The following is a 22,085-nucleotide window of genomic DNA, read 5'->3' on the forward strand; positions in this document are numbered from 1 at the left end:
AACAGTCCTCCCACTTCAGCCTCCTGAGTACCTGGGACTACAGACAAGCAGATACCACCACACCTGGCTAATTTTTTATTTTTCGTAGAGACAATGTCTCACCATGTTGCCTAGGCTGGTCTGGAACTCACGGTCTCTAGCAATCCTTCCACCTAGGCCTCCCAAAGTGCTGGGATTAAAGATATGAGCCACGAGGCCTGGCCTCAGTTCTTCATTATACTTAGCAGGTTGTATAGTCAGGCAATCAACCTTTCTATGCTTCAGTTTCCTCGTCTATAAAATGGAAAGGCTAAATTACCTCTGAGGTCTCTTTCATTTATAAAGTTTACAAACAGGGCATTCACTTGTCAACAGAGAGAAATCCATTTTAATTGAACAAATAAATGAGTTTTCTTGCTCCTCAATGAATAAATATTGTTTTATCATTTATTTATTTAGCAATTGCAGAATATCTGCTCTGTTTAAGAACTTGGAAAATGAAAACATGAGTGAAACAGTCTCAGCCCTTAAAGAGCTCTCAAGTTATTGAGAAAGACAGAGGGGCGGTAAACATTACTCTCCTAGAAAAGAAAAGGTGACTGTTGTAATAGAAGCACAAGTGAAAGGTTATGCCCAACCAACACCGCACCATCTCGCATTATTTAAACAAACCATGTGGTTTTAATCTTTCTTACCTTTGAACACACTTCTACCTGCTATTCCCAGCTCCATTATCTTTTTATGATAATCTCTTGCATCCTTCTAAACTCTGGGGTATAATCACCTTTGTGAAATCTTTCCTGAATCCCATTTTATCTCTTCCCATTTGTTTTGCCAGGAACTCTTCCAGCTATGTAAATTCAACAGTGAATAAAACAAAGTTCTTTCTTTTGTGGAACTTTGATTCTTTTTTTTTTTTTTTTGAGACGGAGTCTTGCTCTGTCGCCCAGGCTAGAGTGCAGTGGCCGGATCTCAGCTCACCGCAACTTCTGCCTCCTGGGTTCACGCCATTCTCCTGCCTCAGCCTCCCGAGTGGCTGGGACCACAGGCGCCCACCACCTCGCCCGGCTAATTTTTTGTATTTTTAGTAGAGACGGGGTTTCACCGTGTTAGCCAGGAGGGTCTCGATCTCCTGACCTCGTGATCCGCCCATCTCGGCCTCCCAAAGTGCTGGGATTACAGGCTTGAGCCACCGCGCCCGGCCTGGAACTTTGATTCTAATAAGAGAGTCAGATAATAAACATATGAATGTATGGTATGTCATGATGATAAGAATTATGAAAAGAGTAAGCAATATAAAATGAAGGGATGGGGTGCAATTTTGTATGGAGTGGTCAGGGAAAGCTACTCTGATGAAGTGATATAAGAGACTTGAATGGAGACAGGAGGTAAGCCCCGTGGATTTCGGGGTGACAGGCTATCAGACAGAGGAATAAGAAGTGCAAAGGCCCTGAGGCAGAAGCATACTTGGCATGTTCAAGAAACTCAAAATGTAGCTAAAGTATAGTGAGTGAGAGTGAATGCAGATGAGTTCAGAGGTATTAGGGGGGTGAGTGGGACAGAGCAACTCACTCCTTCTAGACACCATGCCGCTTCTATGCCATGTGCCTATCACACTGTGTAGTAATTATTTGACTACATTTCTGTTTGCCTCAGGCTCTTCACTAGACCAAGTCCACCTCCAAACAGGGCATCCCATAGCCATCACTTTCATTCCTAGTACAGTGCTTAACGCTGAGTAAATCTTTGTGGTCACTGCTGAAAGTAATAGAATGAAGTTTCACAGACTGTTTGTGAGTATTGTAAGGCAATCACTCACAGTCCTGTGTATTTCTCTTTCTATTTATTTAATTGGTTTCATGAGAAAACCAGTTGCCTTTTGTTAAGGGATCTTTTTCTCTTTTCAGCTGTCTTTCAAGGCATTGCTTAAACATAACTGAAGAAATGATGAATACTTGATGAATATCTTTTGTGGTGGAGGTAGCATTTGAGCTAAGCTTTGAAAATGAAGATTTCCATGAGAAGAGAAGCATATAAATCACTAATAACTACTCTGAAAGCACCTCTTCCTCCTTACTTCTAAGCTGAGTTTCTTGCCTGAATATGCTTTCTTAGTTAAAGGCGTCTTTCTCTTCCTACTCACCAAGGGAGACATCAAAGGTAGGTAGTTTGAAGATATTATATATTCCTCCTTCCATTTCTTATATTATGACCTTATCAACCTACAATGCTCCATATATTCTATTTGTTTTCCATTTTATTATTGTTTTGTGGTCTGTTGGTTTCTGGCAAAAAAAAAATTAAAAGATAAGTTTTAATGTACTTATCTCTGAGAAGTACTGAGAGTGTTTAGTAGATGATGATGAATTAAATGATGACAAGAATTGGAGATCAAATGAAAATGTCTTGCTCACTATCCAGTATATGTAGCAAGTACACATAAATGTGTTTGGCATTCATATGACGTTTATGCCCAATTGTGCTCTTTGCTGTCACGTACATTTCAATGTTCCTAAATTCTCAGTGTTCTTAAGTTTCCTCAGCAGTAAATTGATACATTAAAATAACATTTGTACCCATTTTGGGGAAGAATAACAAAGCTAAATTGAGGCTTCAAATGTCGAAGCATCTGGCCAGGCACGGTGGCTCATGCCTGTAATCCCAGCACTTTGGAAGGCAGGTGGTTCACCTGAAGTCAGGAGTTCGAGACCAACCTGATCAACATAGTGAAACACTGTTTCTACTAAAAACACAAAAATTAGCTGGGCATGGTGGCGTGCACCTGTGATTCTAACTACTCGGGAGGCTGAGGCAGAAGAAACACTTGAACACAGGAGGAGGAGGGTGCAGCGAGCCAAGATCACGCAATTGCACTCCAGCCTGGGTGACACAGCAAGACTCGGTCTCAAAAAAAAAAAAAGAAAGAAAAGTCAAAGCATTTGACAAGTTATTGACAAGCAGGTAATGTGTTATTTAGGCCTTCTCTTCTTTGAACAAGCAAAGTAATTGTACATGTGTAGAGCTTTCCTTCCTCTTTATGTACTTCCATGATAATTGTAATCCCAGTGCTTTGGGAAGCCAAGGTCAGAATATGGTTTCAGCCCAGGAGTTCAAGCCAGCTTGGGCAACACAGCAAGACCCTGTCTCTATAAAAAAAAAAAAAAAAAAAAAAAAAAAAAGAAAGAAAAAAATTAGCCATGTTTAGTTGTGTGCACCTGTAGTCCTAGCTACTCAAGAGGCTGAGGCAGGAGGCCTCGAAGTCAGGAGTTTGAAAACGCCTGCGGTGAGCTATGATTGTGCCACTGCACTCCAGCCTGTGAGACACAGTGAGAGTCTGTCTCTGAAAAAAAAAAAGTGTTCCCTCCCTGAATTGTAGAGGCCAAGTTACTTTCTTTAACCCTAACTTCATATTCTTCCAACTTTTTTAACTCCTCATTCCCCTACCACCTTGTTTTCTAGGAAATGTGTAGATAATTTCTAGAAGCTGCATTTTCCCCAATCCATTGACTCATTCTGCACTGCACCCCCAGCACTCCCTTGTCATGACTGCACTTTCTTTCTGCATAGGTCAAATCCTGTAGAGTCTTCTCATATTCCATCTCTTTTCCCTTTTCTGACACTTGCCACTGTTGGCCAGTCTGTTCTTAAAACTTGCACCTCTCATTACTTCATTCACTGGCTTGACTTCTTCTGCCCATCAAGAAAAGTTGCTCAGAGTTCTCTCCATCACCAACATTGTCTTCTTTCTTTTTTGTGCTCTTAAGGCACTCTGAAGCACATCCATTTACTAATGATCCGAATTGCCTTATTTCTCTTCTGTATTCCGGAATCATACATCCAACAGCATGCTAGACGTTTCTGCCTGGAAGTCCCATAAGTATGTTGAAAACAACATGTCCCCATGCCCATTAGGATGGCCATTATCAAAAAACCCAGGAAATATCAAGTGTTGGCAAGGATGTGTAGAAATCCGAACCCTTGTGCAGTATTAGTAGGAATATAAAAGGTTGCAGCCTCTGTAAAAAAAGAAAAAAAAAAACAAAACAAAAACAGAGGTCCGTCTAGAAGTTAAAAATAGAATTACCATATGATCCAGCAGTTCCACTCTGGGTGCAAGTACAAAAGAACTGAAAGCAGGATTTGTAAGGAAAGAAAACCATACACCTTTAGGGAGTGATTTGAAATTTGTATGTGTCACTTTCAACTATCTTATTCACCTGTGCCTCATCATTTGTCCATAGCTAGCTGCAAGAGGCTTGGAAAAGTAGTCTTTAGCTGTGTGTTTATGTGTTCAGAATAAACCTATTACTACAGAAGAAGAGACAAATACATATTGAGGCAACCACTAGCAGTTGCTGGCACAATATTCAACCCTGACTTTATGAGTGCCTTGAAGTATTTCAGAGAAGATGAAGTATCAATTCACTCAAACTTATCTAATGAATGTATGATTCAGCATGAGATACAAGGAATAGAAACAAAAAGTGAGCTTGAGATCAGGATTAATGCAGGTGCTAGTAACTAGGCACTGACCTGGGTTTAAATTGAAGAGCAAGGGCTGTTATCTAACCACTTATTCAACTTAAGCTTCTTAAAATAATTTTCATGCTGACAAGGATACAAACTAGGAGGAATATCCTCTTGTTTGCTGGTCCAACACTTGAACTTGGGTCTATCATTGGCCCTTTTACCCACTGGGTTCTACCAGGTATATGACTCTTCTGCTGCATATTCAAGGTGGCATTATTCATAGTAGCTAAAGGTGGAAGCAGACCAAATGTCCAGAGGCAGATGAATGGATAAACAAAATAGTGTAACATACAATGGAATGTTATTCAGCCTCAAAAAGAAAGAAAAATCTGATGCATGTTACAATATAGATTAACTTGGAAGACTTAGCATAAAGTGAAATAAGTCAATCACAACAAAACAAATACTGTATTGTTCCACTTATGTGAGGTAGCTAGAGTAGTCAACTACTACCTTGCCAACAACTAAAGTAGTCAACTCATAGAAACAGAAAGTAGAGTGCAAGTCGCCAAGGGCTGTGGAGAGGGGAAATGGGGAATTGTTGTTTAATGGGTACAGGATTTCAGTTTTGTGAGACAGAAAGTTCAGAGATTGGTTATACAACAATGTGAATGTACTTAATGCCATGAAAATGTCCATTTTACAATGGTTAAGATGGTAACTTTTCTGTTACACTTATCTTGCCACAAGGAAACAAACAAACAAAAATATGTCCCCACTAAACTCTGTGTTTATTCCGCAATCTGCTTCTCTTAAAGGTTTTTCAAATCTCGGTGACTGGCATTTACCAGTCATCCAGATAGAAAGCTGGGTGCTAACCTGAAATTCTCCTTCCATGTCATCCTCTCTGCCAAATTAATAAGCACGCTCTTTGACACTATATTCTTAATGTCTCTTCACGCTCCCCACTCTGTCCACTGCTTGTTATGCTTTTCACCTCTCTCACACAGAGTTGCTGCTGATACTATCATTTTCTTAACTGCTCCCTCTGCCCTAAATTGCTCCATTTCAAATTATTTTCCATGTTTTGACTAGAATCATTTTTTTCTAAAATCCAGATGTGAACAAATTATTTCCATACCGTAAAATACATTAATAGTTCCCCACTGGCTGCTACTCTTTAGAATGGAAAATAAGGCTCTTGCTGATCTAGTCCATTTCTTTCTTTTCTAATTCCTCGCTCTTATTACTTCTTGCACCTTGTTTTCATGCAATGCACTCCAGCTATAGGAAACTGTTTGTAGTTCCAGGGAACATGTTGTACTGTCTTACGCCTCTACAACTTTGTTTATGCTGCACTCTGTGCCTGGACTGCTAAGAATCCTCCTCCCCATCCTGTCCACCTGGTGAACACCTGGGTTTCTTTGAAGGCAAGTCAAAACTCATGCCCTATGTGAAGCTTTTTCTGACTACTTCCCTTTTCTCTTAGTCAGAATTTATTTTTCCTCCTTCGTAATTGCTATGCAAACATTTTTAAAAAATACTTGCTTCTGTAACATTTTATTGCACTTGTTTTCCGTGTGTGGGTCCCTTTATTTCATTATAATTATTTTGAAATCAGGGCTGTGGCTTAGTTTTCTTTATATCCTTAATACCCAGACAGTGTGTGGAATATTGTGCATATTTATTAAAAATTGGCTGGATATATTATTATGTGGATATTATTTATTTTTATTTATTTATTTTTTATGGTGTCTTGCTTTGCCACCCAGGCTAGAGGGCAGTGGTGCGATCTTGGCTCACTGCAACCTCTGCCTCCCGGGTTCAAGTGATTCTCCTGCCTCAGCCTCCCAAGTAGCTGGGATTACAAGTACCTGCCACCATGCCCAGCTAATTTTTGAATTTTTAGTAGAGACGGAGCTTCACCATGTTGGCCAAGCTGGTCTTGAGCCCCTGACCTCAGGTGATCTGCCCACCTCAGCCTCCCAAAGTGTTGGGATTACAGGCATGAGCCACCACGCCTGGCCATGGATATTAATTGAACATTCATTCAACAAACATTTATTGAACACCTGTTATAAGTGTTGGGGATAACAAGCATCTAGTGCATAATTTAGTAAAACAGATAGTTTAAAGAAAATAGGTGTTAATACTTACCCCCTGATATGGCATGTACTTAGCAAATGTATCAATTGAGAGGTTTGATAGGTGGGGAAAGAGAGAGGCAATAGGGTGATAGTGGTAGTGAGTTAGAAAAAGTCTCTTGTAGGCAGTACTGTGGGAATGATTATTTTTGGTAAGTTTACTAGGTAAATTCTTTGTGGATTAGGTAATGAATTTTATTAACCATTCATCTTTGAAGCTTAGCACAGAGATTATACTTAGTAATATAAGTATATTAGTGGAACAAACAACCCGTAAAACATTTGGGGTTCAGCCTGTTGACTTCATTGTATTGGTACTGTTTTTCTCCAGGTTGGGAATAGCTGGAGAGAAATTGAGAAATCATGAAGGATGTTGATGCTTTTTAAAGAGTATACCTGACTGTAGGCAACTGGGTTAGGAGAGGCTTTTAAGCAGGAAAGTTGTAGGACCAACTTTGTTTATTATGAAGAAAATAGAATCGGAGGGGGAAGAGATTGAAAGCCAGAAAATGTTGGGAGATCATTGTCCAGGTGAGCGATGATGTTGGGTTTTTGTGACAGCAAGAATGCAGAGGAAGGCTGAATTCTAAGAGTTTTGAAGCCTATGAAGATGTAGTGACGATGAGGTGAGGGAGGAAAGATGGAGAAAGTGAAAATGAGAACAACAGGGTTTGTTATGAGGCTTGTGGGCAATAACGTATGTGGCAGCAATCTATAAACTCAAAATATTTCACAAAGTTGGTTGTTTTTATTATCTTTTTCTAGTTGCTCTGAGTTTCGATTGAGAATGTGGCTGTGCTTTTAGAGACGTGTTCATATCTAAGGAAGATATCAAATTTCGGATTAGGCTTTTATTTCGGAGACTTTTCAAGGAACATGAAAAGATTATCTGCACAGACAGGCCGAGTGACGCAAAGAACTCAGTTCAGCTCCACCCCGGGGAACACCTCATCTCCGCGAAATTTTTGAGGAAGCCCAGAGCCACAAAGCCCCACCCACTTCTTTCCAGGCCATACCATCCTTCCTCAATTCCGGCCTCCTCCCTAACCAATCACCGCTCAGTTCAACGTCATCACCGAGCGCCATCAGGTAGCGTGTCAGAGGCCGGACCACGTGTACTGTGTTGACTGTCAAAGTCTCTGGGAGCCCAATTTCCGGAAGCGGTGAGTTTAGAAAGAAGTTCCTGCACCGTAGTTCCCCAAGCCTGCGAATCCCCAACCATGAGCGTCTCAGGCGTACTGTCCTTTACCCAGCAAGGATGGGAGCAGGTGCTGGCCAAAGTGAAACGGGCTGTGGTTTACCTGGACTCCGCCTGCGCCGAGAGCCTGCACTGGGGCTGCGGATCCACCCGTCTCCTGGAGGCGGTGGGGGGTCCTGACTGTCACCTGCGAGAGTTCGAGCCCGACGCAGTTGGTGGTGGAGCCAAGCAGCCCAAGGCAGTGTTTGTGCTGAGCTGCCTGCTGAAAGGCCGGACTGTGGAGATCCTACGGGACATCATCTGCCGCAGTCACTTCCAGTATTGTGTGGTGGTCACAGCCGTGAGCCACGCTGTCCACCTCACAGCTAATCATGTCCCAGCGGCGGCAGCGGCCGAGATGGAGGGGCAGCAGCCGGTGTTTGAGCAGCTGGAGGAGAAGCTGTGTGAATGGATGGGCAACATGAACTACACGGCCGAGGTGTTCCATGTCCCGTTGTTGCTTGCCCCTGTTGCTTCCCACTTTGCCTTGACTCCAGCCTTTGCATCCCTTTTCCCACTGCTACCCCAGGATGTGCATCTCCTTAATAGCGCCCGACCGGACAAGAGGAAGCTGGGAAGCCTGGGTGATGTGGACGCCAGTGCCCTAACCCCAGAGCTGCTGCTGCAGATCAGGTGCCTAGTGTCAGGCCTCAGTTCTCTGTGTGAACATTTAGGAGTACGGGAGGAGTGTTTTGCTGTAGGTTCTTTAAGTCGAGTCATCGCTGCGGATCTGGCCAATTATGCCCCTGCAAAGAACAGGAAGAAGACTGCTGCAGGCAGGGCATCAGTGGTTTTTATGGACAGAACCCTGGATCTCACAGGTAAGTGCGTTGCTCCAGAGTTCTTCGTTACCATTCCCCACATTTCTGGGACTTTCATTGATTCAGCGTATCTTTTATTCACCTTTTATTATATATCAGATTGAGGATATAAAGATGAACTAGATGAACACAGTCTCTAATCTCACAGCGTTTATTGTCTAAAGTGGAATATAGACAAGTGAATCAGCAATTACAGTAACATTTGTTAAATGCTGTGATGGGTAGAAATATCATAAATGAGCATTGCCTTGTTAAACAACAACTTTAGCCCAAGATTATGCTGACATGGAGGAAAACTGTGCACCTGGGAAATTTTATTTTTAGAAATTTACGAATGCCAGTACTCACAACAGTCCTCATAAGAACACTCTGGTTTGTTGGAGAAGTGTTAACAGATGACCCATCGGAAGGAAAACTACTGTATAATAAAACATAAAATTGTCACAGACAATTGAGGTTTAGGAAATGAATGTTAAAAAGTGAGGCTGAACTTAAATGTCACTAGTAAATGAGATTAAATAGAATTGTAGAAAATATTTTCAGATGTTTATTGATTTATTTTTAGCTCTCATTGTATTAAAGAATAAATAATCTCAAATTGTAATAATGTGTTATTTACACAAAAGAAACAAATGTAATCCTTAAAGCAGATGAAGAAAAGACACTTTCTGAAGTTTGATATGTTATTTTCAAAGGTCAACTTTATTGTTCTCTAATTAGGTTGTATAATACTGTTAGTAATGTAGCCTAGCCCCTTCCGCCTCCAGGGAGAATAATCGGAAAACTGATATTGGTAGGCATTTCCTTTAATCGGTAAGAGAAAAGTTGAATTAAGTTACAAAAAACAAAATAGGTATATTTGAGTTTTTAATCTTAAGATTAATTTTCAGATAAAAAATAGAAAGTAGTCTAAATGGTAATACTGAGATGTAAACTTATGTGACTGGAAAAACCAGATGTCCAGTCTGTGATTTAAATATATAAGTAATAACTGTAGCATCACAGAGTCCATAGGGGATTAAAAGATAAAACCCGATAAGCAGATGCTTGTTGAGTTTTTTAGTGGATGCTATATATTACTTTTACTTCTATCTCTTTATGCCAAAAATGTAACAAAGTTGTTTCATAATCAACTGGGAAGTTCACATAATTTTGTACCCTCCCCTAAGACTTCAGTTAGGCAAAACTTAATGTCCCACTGTCCAGCATCATAGTAACAGCTCTTTACATCTTCGGTAGCTAATACTTTGTTTTTAAACATACAGAATAAATAAGGTGAGCATAACTTCTGCCCTCTAAAAGTTTGCAATATAATGTAGTCAAGTATGATTTAGAGCCCGGCATGGAGGCTCATACCTGTAATCCCAGCAGTTTGGGAGGCTGAGGCAGGCAGACTGCTTGAGCTCAGGCGTTTGAGATCAACCTGGGCAACACACTAAAACTCAATCTCTACAAAAAATTTAAAAATTAAATAAAAAATGAAAAAATTAGCCAGGTGTGGTGATCTGTAGTCCCAGCCACTCAGAAGGCTGAGGTGGAGGATAACTTGAGCCCAGAAGGCAGAGGTTGTGGTGAACCACCATCACATCACTGCACTCCAGCTTGGGTGAAAGAGTCAGATTCTGTCTCAAAAAAAAAAAAAAAAAAAAAAGAAAAAGAAAAAAAAAAACATTTACAAAATAAAGACACATAGAAAGACAAAGTTGCCATTTGGCAGCAATCATTTTATAGGTTCTCTCTCATCAAGCGTCCAGATCTCCTTCCCCATACTCACCTTTCTCACTTCTAATATCACTGAGAAAATATAAGCCACTAGAAAAATCCATATTTTCCCATCACCAAATCTACCACCCTTTCTACATCTGTACCCATGTCTTTTTCCTTCCTTCATCTTGAAGAGAGAGCTACTGTCCCTGCCACTATCTAATGCCACCTTTTTCACCTATGTAGACTAAATCCTGTCTTTTCACTTCTCTCATAGATTTACTGTTTTTCAAATACCCTCTCCCTTTCTTAGACCATCATTTTTTCCTTTTCTCTGTATTTTCCCTCAGGGAACATCTTCTTTCTTGATCTCCCATGCTCTCCCAACTTCAATTCCTTTTTTTTTTTTTGCTTTGTTTTATAGCAAACTTGAAAGAGTTGTCTATACTTGTCTCCACAAACATCTACTCCAATTTTCTCTTGACTCCACTTCAATTAGACTTCTATTTTCCAATACTTCCCAGAAACTTCCTTTGTTTTATTATCACATTCATTCTACTGAACTTCAAAGCAGCATTTGACACAGTAAAGTGTGCAAATAGTTAAAAAACAAAAAAGTGTGAAACATATACAGGCAAGCAACCACTTAGCCCGGCTTCTTATATAATCCCTCAAAGCATAACTATGACATATCATTTACTTGCTCAGTATTCCAGTGGCCTCTCAACGTACCTCCTGTCAAGTTCTTTACTGTTGTTTTCAAGGCCATACATGATCTCCCCTCTTACAACATTGGCTACCTTGCCATTGCCAGACATGCTAACCATGTTCCAGCCCCAGCACCTTTGCAATTCCTCTGCAGCTTTGCTTGGGATGTTCTTCCTTGAGGTATCCACATGGCTTTCTCCCTCACATCATTCCTGCTCTTCAGAGAGGCCTTCCTCAGTGACCTTCTTTGACACTCTCTTACCCCTTACTTGGCTTTATTTGTCATAGCCTTCACTATTCCCTGACACTACTAATTGATTATTTATTGACTGTCTCCTCCCACTTGAATGGAAGTTCTTGAAGGAAGGGACTCTGTTTTGTTTACTGTTTATTAACCAGCAAGAGTACCTTGAAAACAGTAGGTATTCAATATATATTTATTGAATGAATAGATAAATGAGTGGATTATAGGTTGTAAATACCAGACATTAATTGAGGTTAACATACTTATTTTTTCTAATTGAAAATGTTTCTGAGATTTCTTGAGTCATATCATTAGTAATACACAAATGCAGAAAAAATGATGCATACTTTTCTAAATGGTCTAAGATTTGGCAGCTTGGGCTCACCGCAAAACTTAAGAAAGAAAATAATGATATTAGCTAGTAATATTTATATGAATATTTTACAGATAAAAACCACTTCTTTGTGGTGGCTCATACCTGTAATCCCAACACTGGGTGTGGTGGCTCATGCCTGTAATTCCAGGCTGAGGCTGGTGAATCATGGGAGCCTAGGAGTTCAAAAACAGCCTGGGCAACAGAGCAAGACCCTGTCTCTACAAAAAACACAAAAATTAGCCAGGTATAGTGACTTATGCCTGTGGTCTCAGTTACTCGTGAGGCTGAGGTGTGCGGATTGCTTGAACCTGGGAGTTTGAAGCTGCAGTAAGCTGTGATCGTGCCATTGCACTCCAGTCTGGGTGACAGAGCGAGACCTTGTCTCAAATAAATAAATAAAAATAAAAATCCCACTCTTACATTACCTTATTTGATCTCAACAAATTGAGTGTTCTTTATCATTTTAAGAATTAAGATATTGAGGCTCAAAAGTTGTTCCTTACTGAAAAAAGCACAAGAGTTAGTTAGCCAGGTGTGATGGTATTGTGTCACATTTGACATTTATTTCTATAAATGTCAAAGTTCAACATCTTTTGTTTTTTGAATTGTCAAAGAGAGAGTTAGTGTTGTATTGTTAGTGTAAAGTGCTTACTTTCTTTACATTTGTTAAGAATCCCTCTGCCAGTAGGTGGTCTTCCAAGGTGAATGGTTAGCAAAGGTACTCAGTAGCAGGTTTGTGTGGGAGGGGGCATTTTAGGTACATGAGATCAGTGAAACAATATTTAAAGTTGAAAGGGGTGTTGCTCAAAGGGAACAAATAGAAGATTTCTGTGGGTAGATTCAAGGCAACATATAAAAAGAGTAAGAAAAATTCAGCCACTCTGTCAAGAGCCTGAGAGGAACTATGAAAATATTAGTCTCAATGGGATACTATGGGCATTCTAACACAAGATATGGTGATGAAGCAATGAGATTGAACCCCCAAAAGTTCTTTGAGGTATTTCTCAAATACGTTAAAAATTATAAAGACTCTGCTTCCTTCTTATCTTCTTGAATAATTCAGTTCAAAAACATTTAGGTAGGACACAGTGAGGTAAGTGTCTGGCAGGGAGGAAGACCTTGGCTGGGCCCTGGGTGTTGGATCCCAAATGGGGTGAGATCTCCTGAGGAGAGTGAGGTCACCTGCTTAGTGGTGGTAGGTGACAGCAGCAATGGCCTGGTAGGGTGATAAAGCCAGAATGGCCAGGGCCCAGTGTATTTGCCTATCTACTGGTTTATGGAACCAGGTTTTGATTTGTGGTCCTCTCTGAAACCAATCAGCTTTGAGCACAGGATACTCAAGAAGTGTCCATGATCTACATCCCATTTAAAAATTATCACCTGCTCACTTTTAGAAGGATTAAAATTACTGTGGCTGGTGGAGGGTAGACTTTGGAAGATAGATTTTAATCAGGACTAGTTTGTTACTGGATCCTAATAACTGGTAAATTGATGTCTTTTTAATAGATAACTTTTGGATAATCATCCAGATTATCTTCCAGATGATCAGCTTGAAGTCTCATTTGATTCAAAGATGTTTCCACATACTGTTACATCCCATATTAGTAATATACAGGGTTCATTTTCAGTGGGTACATAGCTGTATTGTCAAACCTTTTGTTTAAATGTTGAAGTAGTTCTGTATTAGTGAGTAAAAATAAGGCCTCTACTTATTAAGACCACAAGTCACCAAATCCTGTTGTCCAGTGGAGGCAATAGATAGGGCCTAGGAGCATGCTAGTGTGGATGCAGCTGGCCCCCTAGGGGCACTGAGGGAACTGAGGCAGTGGAGGTCATGGTGGCTTCATGGTAGTAGTGAATGAGAAAATGCAGCACTTACCCACTGCTTCAGAGTGGCCCCACGTTGAATGAGGTAGTAGGGTAGATGATGTTAGTGGCATTGTTGTTGGTAAGGTGCTCCTGGCCCTGGCATTCTGGAGAATACCTGGTCATGATGCTCACATTTTTTACAGATTTGCCCTTCTGGATGCAGCAAGCTTAGGGAGCTGGGAAACTCGTGACTATCAGTTTAATGGAGTAGTTGTTACAAGAGTTTGGTGAGGTTTCTTACATCAAATTGTGGGTTACGTTGTGGCATTGTTTAGCCAGTGACAACTGAAGCAAACAAAAGATTATACCAACAACTTGTAAAAATCAGAAGGGTTTTACTTTTTATTTTTTGTAAAGACAGGGATTTCACTTTGTTCCCAGGCTGGTCTCAAACACCTGGCTTCAAGCAATCCTCCTGACTTGGCATCCCAAAGTACTGGGATTACAGGCATGAGAGATGATTTGAAAATTATTAGAATGACTTAAATGATTTGAATTTCAATTTAAGAGACTTTACAGTCATTTTAATATAGAGACCAAAAGGAAATACATTTTTCAGTATTTGATTTAGATATTAATTTATATATTAATTTATGTTATTAGATGCTAAATATTTTGGATGCTAGCCTTGATAATTTACTATTAGAAAGTGTATATATTTGTATTTCTTCTTAGATGTGAAATTGGCAGTATGAAAAATAACCTCAAATAATTCATAAGTACTTAACATTGTTAACATCATGATGTTCACAATGTAGACAAGTTTCTTTCTCAACTTTCGGTCATCGTCTTTGCTGAAAGTAGTATTTCTTTGTCTAAATGTACTTTTTTTTTTAAAACAAATATTTATTGAGTGCCTATTTTGTGCTAAGCACTGTTCCAGGTAATAGGGAAACAGTGGTAAACAAGATAGTCAAGTTCCTTTCTCTCCTGGTTATCCAGTTGATAAGTACTCAGGGCTTAAATATAAAAAGTTATAATTGTTTGAGAAGTAAATGGCCACTGATGCTCATCTCTTTCATTCTGGCTTGCTTTGACCATGTCTAGACTACCCAGGGTTTGGACACCTATGGGTCGGGCATGTTTGTACCGAGGATTTCAGTACAGCATTCTGTGGGCTATTCTGGCTTCTGATTTGTTTCCAGGGACAATTTAAAAAGAGACTTGATTCATGAATTCCTAAAATATTTGAGTTTGGTTTCCTTTCATGTTCTGGCTCTTGAGATTGGCTAGAGTGTTTTGCTAATAGTTTTCAAGTTCAAAATTAAAAGGTAGGAGATGGTGATAACGCTGGGAATTAAATTTACTCTCTTAGTTCAATTCTGAATTTTAGCTTCATGTAAACATTTTATTTTTTTTCTGAGACAGAGTCTCACTCTGTTGCCCAGGCTGGAGTGCAGTAGAGCCATCTCGGCTCACTGTAACCTTCACCTCCCAGGTTCAAATGATTCTTGTGCCTCAGCCTCCCAAATAGCTGGAATTACAGGCAGGAAAGCCACCACCATGCCCAGCTAATTTTTGTATTTGTATTTGTTTTGTTTTGTTTTTTAGTAGAGATAGGGTTTCACCATGTTGGCGGGGCTGGTCTTGATCTCCTGACCTCAAGTAATCTGCCCACTTCAGCATTCCAAACTTCTGGGATTACAAGCAGCTTCATGCAAACTTTTAAATTAAAATCCTTTTGATTAAAGATTAACTCTCAATCCAGTGGATGGTTCTTAATCCTGGGATAATGATACACTGAAGTGTTTATATTTGCTTTAAAGTATGATTGTATATCACTTGTCGAAGTATTAAAATTTGAGTCCTCTAGTAATGGCTAACATTTGAAAATGAACTGTTTATCTCAGTACTCTGCATATGTAAATTCCTTTAATTTTCACAATAATTTGTGAGATAAGTATTATAATTATCCTCATTTTACAGATGAAACTGAAGCATAGAGGAGTTAAATAACTTGCCTCAGATTACACAGGTATTAAGTGGCAGAGGTAGGATTTGAACCTTGGCAGTTTGCTCCAGTGACTACTCATGTGTGGGTGTGGGAAAAATTTGAGAACTGTTGTACTATACAGTAGAGATGATCATTATATGGTGTGTCCAGAAGTTGGCAGCTTCAGAGACTAAACATAGTTGGACTCCAGTGCTGCGTTAGTGCTCAGAAAGGTGTCTGATTTTTTTTCTCCCCCATCTGCTTTTCCAACACATGCAAACTAACTAACTTATATCTTTATTTCAGGGTTCAGAAGATACTATTTAAAATAAATTGGTATGAGACACAATTGGGAAGCCATATAAAGGACTGACTAGATTTTCGATGTTAGATCCATGCCAGGATAACCTCACATCCTGGCTTAGTGTTTTTTTGTGCTATTTGACCCGCATTGAGCTTCTCATTTGTAAAGGGAATATTTTTGCATTCTAACCTGTGGGAGGAATATGAAATAATTCCTTTTTTTTGAGACAGAGTCTTGCTCTGTTGCCCAGGCTGGTGTGCAGTGGCTCAATCTCAGCTCAGTGCAACCTCCGCCTCTTGGGTTCAAGCAATTCTTGTGCCTCAGCCTCCTGAGTGGCTGGGATTACAGGCACATACCACTACAACTGGCTAATATATGTATATATATATTTAAGTAGAGATGGGGCTTTACCATGTTGGCCAGACTGGTCTCGAACTCCTGACTTCAAGTGACCCTCCCACCTCAGCCTCCCAAAGTGCTGGGATTACAGGCATCAGCCACCAAGCCTGGCCTGAAATAATTCCTTCATTCAAAAATACATATTATCTATTGCTCAAGGAATAGGGGAAATAGTGCTAAAAATATCCAAATCCTTCCAGTTAAGAAGTTTAAATTTTGTTTGGAAATGAAGACAGTAAACAAATTACTAATATCAGTATAATAATATGGGCTATTAATATTAATGAAGGTAGATATGGTGGTTTAAAAATATGTCTACAAGCTGGGTGTGGTGGCTCACCATAACCCCAGCACTTTGGGAGGCCAAAGCGGTGGATCTCTTGAGCTCAGAAGTTCGAGACCAGCCTTGGCAATATGGTGAAACCCCATCTCTACAAAAATACAAAAAATTAGCTAGGCGTGGTGTTGCGTGCTGTAGTGCCAGCTCTTCAGGAGGCTGAGGTGGGAGGATCACCTGAGTCTGGGAAGTCTAGGCTGCAGTGAGCCATGATTGAGCCACTGCACCCTTGCCTGGACAACAGAGCAAGACCTTGTCTCTCTTTCTATACATATGTCTACAAATTCTTTGATACATCTTCCTTCAAGAAATAGAGTTTAAATTCTCCTCCCCTTGAGTGTGGGCTAGGTTTAGTGACTCACTTATCCCTTTATCCCTAAAATAGCATATGGCAGAAACGCAAGAGTGTAATTTTCAAGACCAGGTCCTAAAAGGCATTGCGTCTTTTTTCTTGCTTTGTTCTTTTGGATCACTGGCTCTGACGGAAGTTAGCTACCATGTCATGAAGAGACTCAAGCAGCCCTGTGGGAAGCCCATGTAGTGAGGAAATAGGATTCCTTCCAACAGCCAATGAGGAACTCAGGCCTCCTGTCAATAGCTTTGTGAGTGAGCCATCTGAGAAATGGATCCTCCAGCCCAGTCAAGCATTCAGATGACTGCAGCCCCAGCTGACATATTGACTGCAATTTTATGAGAGTCTCTGAGTCAGACCCAGTTAAGCCACTCTGAATTCCTGGATGCATAGGAACCGTGAGATTAATACATGTGAGACAGTAAGTTTTGAGATAATTTGTTAGCAGCAACATACAACTAATATACTGGGTAAGAGACTAGATAGATACTAAAAAAGTGATGTAGTTTCCACTTTAAATAGAATAGCTAGGGAAGACCTCTGTGAGGATGTGACATTTGAGCAGAGGCTGAAGGAAGGGAGGAAGCATGCCCTGTGGCTACCTAAGGATAGAACATATAAGACCCAGGGAATGGCAAGTGCATTGGGCCTAAGGTGGGAGCATGTGTGTCATGCTTGAGGACCAGTAGGAGGCTAGTTTGGCTAAAGTGTTGTAAGCAAGAGGGAACACCGATAGGAGATCAGTTGATGGGGTAGGTAGAGGGAATCCTTTGTAGGTTAAAATAAGGATTTAGAATAATAGCCAAGGTATAATGGGAATCAGTTGGAGAGTTTTGAGCTATGATGTGACATGATCAGATTTATGTTATATAGGATCATTTAAGTAAGGAGTATGGGGATTGAGGTAGATCCTCAATATATGGTAGCTACTGTTACTAAGGAGATTATGAGAGCTTAGTTGTAGCAATCTTAGCTCTGCCCTTTCTAGTCAAAAGTCCTTGGGCAAGTTGCCTAACTTCTGCCTCTCAGTTTCCTGATCTGTAAAATAAGGACCTCAGAGGGTAATTGAGAGGGTAAAATAAGTTAACATGTCTATCTTCTAGAACAACTAGAGAAAAAAAATGAAGTAGATTAAGCGAAAGGTTCCCCCTGCATGATTCTGCAAGATCAGTACAATTCTAGTTACTCAAGACGGTGTTAAAAATGATCTCTGTTCATTTCATAAGTGTATTAATCAGGATTCTCTAGAGGGACAGAGCTAACAGAATATATGGATTGAGCTCTTATGAAGACATCTCAATGCTTGCTTCTCATTTTATTCCATGTAAGGCTTAGAGACAAGTGAAGATGTTACATGCCTTATGATAATGACACTAACACACATATAATCCACAGGATCATACAGAATTGGTATTTTCTGGTCCTGGTAATTTGACAAGTTTAGCCCTCGAAGCAATTGGCTTAATTTAGGATCAAAAATCCTGAGGTTGAAGGATACTTAGATGTCAGTTGGACCAACTTGAGTTTTTAGATTGGTAGAACAGCACCACATTTATGGAAGTTGTCTCAAATTACACAAGAAACTAGTAGAGGAAGGGACCACTAGAACCCTCATCTCCATTTTGTTTTTCCTACACCTCTTTGGAAGAGATGTCATTGGGAAGCCATTCTTTGCCCAGACTAAGGACCACATTGCTGTTGGTCAGGTTAAAAGTTGGGCAGGGAAGAAATGACTGGGTTCTGATTGACTTCCACGCTAGAGCATCTCAAATAATATTTTACATTTTCTATAATAAAATAAAAATTAAGCTCTTTGAAAACTAAAATGTGATACAAATCTTGGCATTTTATTCATTTTATAAAAGGAGAATCTGAAGTTACTGTGACATCGATAGACCCTAAATTCTTAAGTCTATATTTGAATTATGCAAATCGTACTAATTAAATTTAAAAAATGAATATTGAATTCCCTGAAGCTGGATATGGGATAAAATGTATTCACAGAAGAGCACATTAATTAGAATATGTATTCTTTTTATCAAATCTGAGAAGCTGAATAATCATGGTCATGAAAAATTGGCATTTTGTTATTTCTCTAATGTAATATTCTAAACAGTTTCTGATGAAATGTGAATAGTTTTACTAATTGGATAAGTCTCATGTGCTTTTGTAGCAAACATTGGGGAAAAGTGAAGTTTTCGTAGAGTTAACATCAACCATAATCCTACTATCCAAAGATAACCCTTCATAAAACTTTGTGTGTGTGTATGTGTGTTTATTCTTATTACAACAGGGATGTATGTTCACCATAGTAAGTTTAGAAGTGCATATAAATAGCAGAAAATAAAAATCTCAGTTTGAGAACTGCTTTAATAAATATACTATAATTTAAAGAAAATGATTCATCTGCTTTTGAACATTTAGAATGTTAGTATACAATATTTTAGTCACATAAATTATACTTTGGTTCTATAAAAATAACTTAGCCATTACATCTTAAAAATAAATATTTTATGTCTTGATTTCTCATATTCAGAAAATTTCAAGAGGACTGTTAACAGTTTCAATTTGCAGAGGATTTAATGAACTGAGACTTGCTGAACATCCTTGAGTTTGGGGTCAGGGAGTTTGGGGTCGGAAGGAGGAATGAGCAACAGCCAGATTGCAGAGGCTATAGAAGTTAGGGAAGAAAGCACATATAGAACACTTGTTTGTGCCTTGTGTCTATGGAAGGCAGATGAAATACAGGGATAGCTTGGCGTAAGGATCAGAAGAATTTGGGCATCAGGTTCAAAGAAAAGTTATTTTGATGATAAATGGAGATTTTAAAAATTTTTAGTAATTGAGGAGGGAAATAGTTGAGAAACAAAGAAATTCTTGATGCTCTGAGGTAGTCCTAGTATCTCCATTTCAGCCTTAGTTTAAAGACATAATTCACTTAGAGATTTCTGATCCCTCTCTGGATACCAGGACCGTTTATAATCACTAGGCATTAATTCAGCAAGTATTTACCAAGCAACTTCTAGCCTGAGTGCTGGAGAGACAACTATACTTCATAGACAACATAAATAAGACATAGTTCCTTCTAGACCTAATAAATGAAGATTGTACTGGTAGAACAAGAACCCCTTTGTTTAACATTAGAAGTCACCTTAGAAGCACCCATGCCGGTTCTGTAATAAGTCACTTTAGTGTGCCTGATTTTTTTTTTTTTTTTAAACTAAGAGTATGGTTTTTGGAGTTATCTGGCTCCTGGGTTTGAATTCTTACTCTGTAATGTGTAAGTTAATTATTTACTTGTTCTTGAGCAAGCTGAGCATAGTAATACCTACATATTAGGGTTGCTGTAAGAATTAAGTGGATAATGAATGTACAGTATGGAACTGAGGACCTGATGTAGCACAAGCCCTCAATGAATATTAGCTGTTTTGGTGAAAATGATGATGGTGATAATGGTGATTCCTTGGGTTCCTGGTTTGGCCTTTCCTTCCTGATTCTTCTTTCCCATTAATATGACGTGGCAAAAACAACAGAGAGATAGAGTTAGGGAGGCATTAGAAGCAAAATGTTAATTGATTTGAAGTCGATGGGCTTATAGCAAATAGATGTGGCAAGTCCCACCCATTGTTGGCATGATGTCTTCCAAGCAATCATGACTTTTACAGAGATAAGTTGGTTTCATGGAAAAAGCCTTGAACTGTGTCATTAGTCTTGAATTTTAATTCGAGTTCATTAATTAAAGTAAAACACCTAAAACAGTGCCTAGTACACAGAAAGCATTCAATAAATGTTTCTGTCATTGCAGGCCATTACCATTCATTCATTTATTCTTTTCTTCATCCAACACATATTTGGTGAGAGCCCACTAGCTGCCAGTTTCCATGGTAGACTTGGTGGGTACAGGGTGAACGAGATAAACAGGGCCTTTGCCACTATGAAGACATGGTTCTAGTGGAGGGGAGATCTGCTATTCTTGGTCAGGTCCCTAAGCCCTTTGGGGTTTTAGTGTCTTCATCAGTAAAATAAAAATGAAATTCAGGCCAGGTGTAGTAGCTTACAACTATAATTTCAGCTGCGAGACCAAGGCAGGAGGATCTCTTGAGGCCAGGAGTTCAAGACCAGCCTGGGCAACATAGTGAGAGACTTAAAAACAAAAAAAATTAGCCAGGTATAGTGGCTAATTTTCCAACTATCTGGGAATAGTTCCAACTATCTGGGAAACTAAGGTGAGAGAATTGCTTGAGCTCAGGAGTTCAAGGCTGCAGTGAGTTATGATTGCACTCCAGCATGGGCAACAGAGTGACACTCTGTCTCTAAATAAAAAAAAAAAAAAAAAAAAAAAAAGAAAAGAAAAGAAAAGAAAGAAGAAAAGAATTAAAAAAAAATTAAGGTTTAAAATTTTAGGAGAGTATCATGATACTATTTACTTGACTGACTAGATGCACATTATTTGTTTATTTATTCATTCACTCAGCAAATGCTTATTGATGCCTACTATGTGTAGGCACTGTGCTAGGTGCTAGGGATACAGTACTAGCCAGAGCAGACATGAGGTCTGCCCTCATGGAGCATTAATTACAACCTGTGAGGTACATGTTGACTAGGTGATTGTGAATGTGATTAGTTGTATAAAGGGCAAAATATGAGTTTTGTTGAACAGAAACTAAAAATGTTTGTTATTTTTGATAGAAAGCATGTGATAAAACATTTATCCAGCTTGCTTTTTCCTCCTATTTTATGAGTTTACATCTTCTTGTCTGCCTAAACAGGAGCAGTTGGACATCATGGAGACAACTTAGTAGAGAAGATCATTTCAGCACTTCCCCAGCTCCCAGGCCACACAAATGATGTGATGGTTAACATGATAGAGCTCACTGCACTCCAAACTGAGAAGGAAAATTGTAATGTGGTTGCACCAGGCTGTCTTGCACAATCCAAGTAAGATATGTAGTTTTTGTCCTTTTATCTTTCTCTATCTTCCCCTTTCTTTTTCTCCTAGATTGAGTATTCCCATAGAAAAAAAGCAATGAAGAGTTAGTCTGGTTGAAAATTTCACAGTTGGTAGCATTTAGCAAAAAGCATTTTTTCTTAATTTTAAAATAAGCATATCCACTAAACATAACAATAACCCAGAAAGTATGGAGTTTTATAGAAGTGTCATTTACATGTAATGTTAGCTTGTTCCCAGGATTGGTTAAGTGAGTCAGT

General features: G+C 39.3%; 1 protein-coding gene across 2 annotated transcripts in view; it reads left to right on the forward strand.

The window, feature by feature from the left end:
• The first annotated feature begins 7,620 nt into the window (after positions 1 to 7,620).
• Positions 7,621 to 22,085, forward strand: part of SCFD2 (sec1 family domain containing 2) — a 479,293-nt gene continuing 464,828 nt past the window's right edge. Inside the window, exons 1-2 of one of the 2 annotated variants that reach the window (XM_023183117.1) lie at positions 7,621 to 8,651; positions 21,647 to 21,815. In XM_023183117.1, the coding sequence (XP_023038885.1) occupies positions 7,814 to 8,651; positions 21,647 to 21,815 (1,007 nt within the window). In that variant the 5' untranslated portion in view covers positions 7,621 to 7,813. The remainder of the gene's footprint in view (positions 8,652 to 21,646; positions 21,816 to 22,085) is intronic. The other variant, XM_023183119.1, reaches the window with a different exon arrangement.

This window comes from Piliocolobus tephrosceles, chromosome 3, assembly GCF_002776525.5.
Source record: "Piliocolobus tephrosceles isolate RC106 chromosome 3, ASM277652v3, whole genome shotgun sequence".
Lineage (NCBI taxonomy): Eukaryota > Metazoa > Chordata > Mammalia > Primates > Cercopithecidae > Piliocolobus > Piliocolobus tephrosceles.